The 2582-nt window shown below is 66.8% G+C and overlaps 1 protein-coding gene across 1 annotated transcript in view; it reads left to right on the top strand.

Moving 5' to 3' along the window:
* BAHCC1 (BAH domain and coiled-coil containing 1) overlaps positions 1-2582 on the top strand; it is a 38629-nt gene that overhangs the window by 20803 nt on the left and 15244 nt on the right. Inside the window, 2 exon segments of the mRNA XM_014586666.2 lie at positions 10-280; positions 905-1744. Coding sequence (XP_014442152.1) covers positions 10-280; positions 905-1744 — 1111 coding nt within the window.

Below are 2582 nucleotides of genomic sequence, written 5' to 3'. Positions count from 1 at the left end.
CCCCTGAAGTCCAGCCACAAGCCAGTTGCCTTAACCCCCACAGCCAAGGGCACCCCCTCGCCTGCCACCGCGGGCCCTGTCAAGTTGTCACCCTGCTGCCACTCACCCGCCCCGAAGCCCCCTGCCAGCTGCCCCACGCCACCACCACACCCTGGCGCCCCGTGCACTTTCTCTGTCTGCCCTGTCGTCAGCCCCGGGTCTGGCTCCAGGGTCCCCAGCACCGAGGATGAGAGTGGGGACAGCCGGCGACCCAAAGCCGACCTCTGCGTGCTGGAGCCAGGTGAGGGAATGACGCGTGGTGGCCCCCAGCAGGAGCAGCATGCAGCGTCCCAGCCGCCCTCAGCAGGCTGGAGGGCAGGGGCAGCCCACTGGCATGAGGTGGCCAGCGTCGCTGTGCACTTCGAGCCAGGCAGGACACTTGTCACCGTCATCCGCAGGCCGAGCTGAGGAGGGTCCCTGGGAGCAGGTCTCAGGTGCCTTGGCCCTGCAGCCTGGCCACGGCTGGCTACTCGCCAGCCTGTTCTGCTCTCAGAGCGGGGCTGAGTGTGGACGTTAGAACCGCGCGGCCGGCATAAGCCCGTTCCAGCCCCAGGACAAGGAGGCTGAGCCAAAAGTCTTTCTCCTTGTTGGTTTTTTTTTTTTTTTCGTTTTTGTTTTTGCTCGCAGTTAATGGGGCATAATACCACACATGGCTCAGGGAAGCCCCGGTTCACGCCCCATGATTTAAAATACCCCTTTCCTAGTTAGTTACACACACACCCACACACACCCACCGTGCGGGACGGCTGGGGGCCCAGGCTGCTTCGTGTAGTGCCTCCCTGTTTCCTGGCCCAGTGCTGCCCCCGTGAGCTCTGAGGAGTTAAAGGCCACCCCCCAGCCCTGACTCTGGCTCCCCCTTCCCCAGACCTTCCTCCTGGATACTTGCGCCCCACGGCCGGCCTGGGCTTCTCTCCCCTGCCCTCGGAAGTGCACTCATCTGACCTCGTGGGCCCCGAAACTATGCAAGCAGCTGCCCCCAGGGCCCAGCCTGAGCCAGCGAGGACGTTCCTGCCGGGGGAGCCACCCCCTTGCAGCCCTGTGAGCCTGGGGGAGCCCAGGCTGCTCTCAGGGCCCAGGGAGGCCACACAGGACCTGGCTGTCCCCCACCCTGCCGAGCAGGGCCCCCCGGGGAAGGCAGCAGACCCCAGCCCACTTGAGGGGCTACGAGAACTGCAGTGTGAGGTGGCCCTCGAAGGAGGGGGCCCCAGGGCCACTGGCCCAGTTCATTCTACTCAGGGAGGGGCATGTGAAGAGAGGACCGTGGAGGAGGGCAGGGAGGCAGGGCAGCGGCCCTGGGCAGGGGCCTCCCCCCACGCTCTGGAGCAGCAAGCAGGGAGCCTGGGTGCCCGGGACAGGGCTGAAGAGACTGCATGGCAGGCTCCTGAGGACATGGAGCTGCAGGAGGACAGCCTGGAAGAGGAGAGTGTGGAGGACTCAGAGGAGGACTGGGGGGCGGCTCCCAACCACAGGCCCCCTCTCAGGGCACTGCCAGGCCTGGATGCCCTGGTGGCTGCCACTATCGACTTAGGGGACCTGCCCAGCATCAGCCCACTGGCCTCTCAGCCCCCGGCGGCGTCTGGAGCACCCCCAGCGGTCCCTCCTGCAGCGCCCCAGCCCCGTAGCTCAGGAATTCATGGGCTTGCCCTGCTCAGTGAACTGGCCGACCTGGAGACCCAGCGGCAGAAGAGCGAACAGGCTGGGCGAGGTAAGCCCTGGGCTGGGCTAGCAGGGCCCCCATGGGGTGGCCCTGGGCCCCTGGGCCCCCTGCTGGAGATTGGGGACAGGCTGCCATGCCACCCTTGGCCATGGTCCCTCATGGGGCCTCAAGGGTACCTGCTGTTGGAGAGGCTGACGGGCCGGTGTTGCCTATGTCTCCCCTTGGCCAGCACTTCCTGGCCCCAGGTCTGTGTGGAGTCCCGTCCAGGGGAGGGGCCTTGGGGCTGTGATCTGACAGAGCCCCAGGACCCCATTGGCCCCACTGAGCTGGGGTGGCCCCGCTCCACCCAGAGGCCCCAAGGTCAGGGGTGGGATCCTAGAGCTGGGGGTTCCCATGGCCTCCCAAGCTGGGGCCAGAGCACCAGGGTGCCCACAAAGGTCTCAGCTGGGTTTGCCAGCCCCAAGGGCTCGACGTGGGACCCCACCACTGCCCCGATGGTTCCAGCAGGTCCCTCTCCAGCAGAGCAGACCCCAGGGGAAGCCCCCAACCCCGGCTAGGGGAGGAGCCAGCCAGGCCTGCATCTGTGGGTGTTGATAGAAAACCCGGCTCAGTGCTCAGGCCCCGCTTTCCTGCTGCACAAACGCTGGCCCCCAGCTCCCCTTTGGTGCTGCTTGAAGATGAAGGGTGTCCTTGTGAATTCCAGGAGGGCACCAGCCTTTGAGCCTGAGCAGGGCTGTCACTGGGTTGGGGGTAGGTGAGCCTGGGGGTGCCACCTGCCCTTGGGTGTGGCCGGGGCCTGGGAGCTCCACTCGGAGTGGCTGCGCAGAGGGGAGCAAGCCGGGAGCCCCACGGGCGCGAGTGTGGGGGGCAGGCGACACCCGCCGCG

Source organism: Tupaia chinensis, unplaced genomic scaffold (genome assembly GCF_000334495.1).
Source record: "Tupaia chinensis unplaced genomic scaffold, TupChi_1.0 Scaffold000159_1, whole genome shotgun sequence".
NCBI lineage: Eukaryota > Metazoa > Chordata > Mammalia > Scandentia > Tupaiidae > Tupaia > Tupaia belangeri.
Note: the sequence above shows the minus strand (reverse complement) of the source record. Positions and strands in the feature narration are given on the sequence as shown.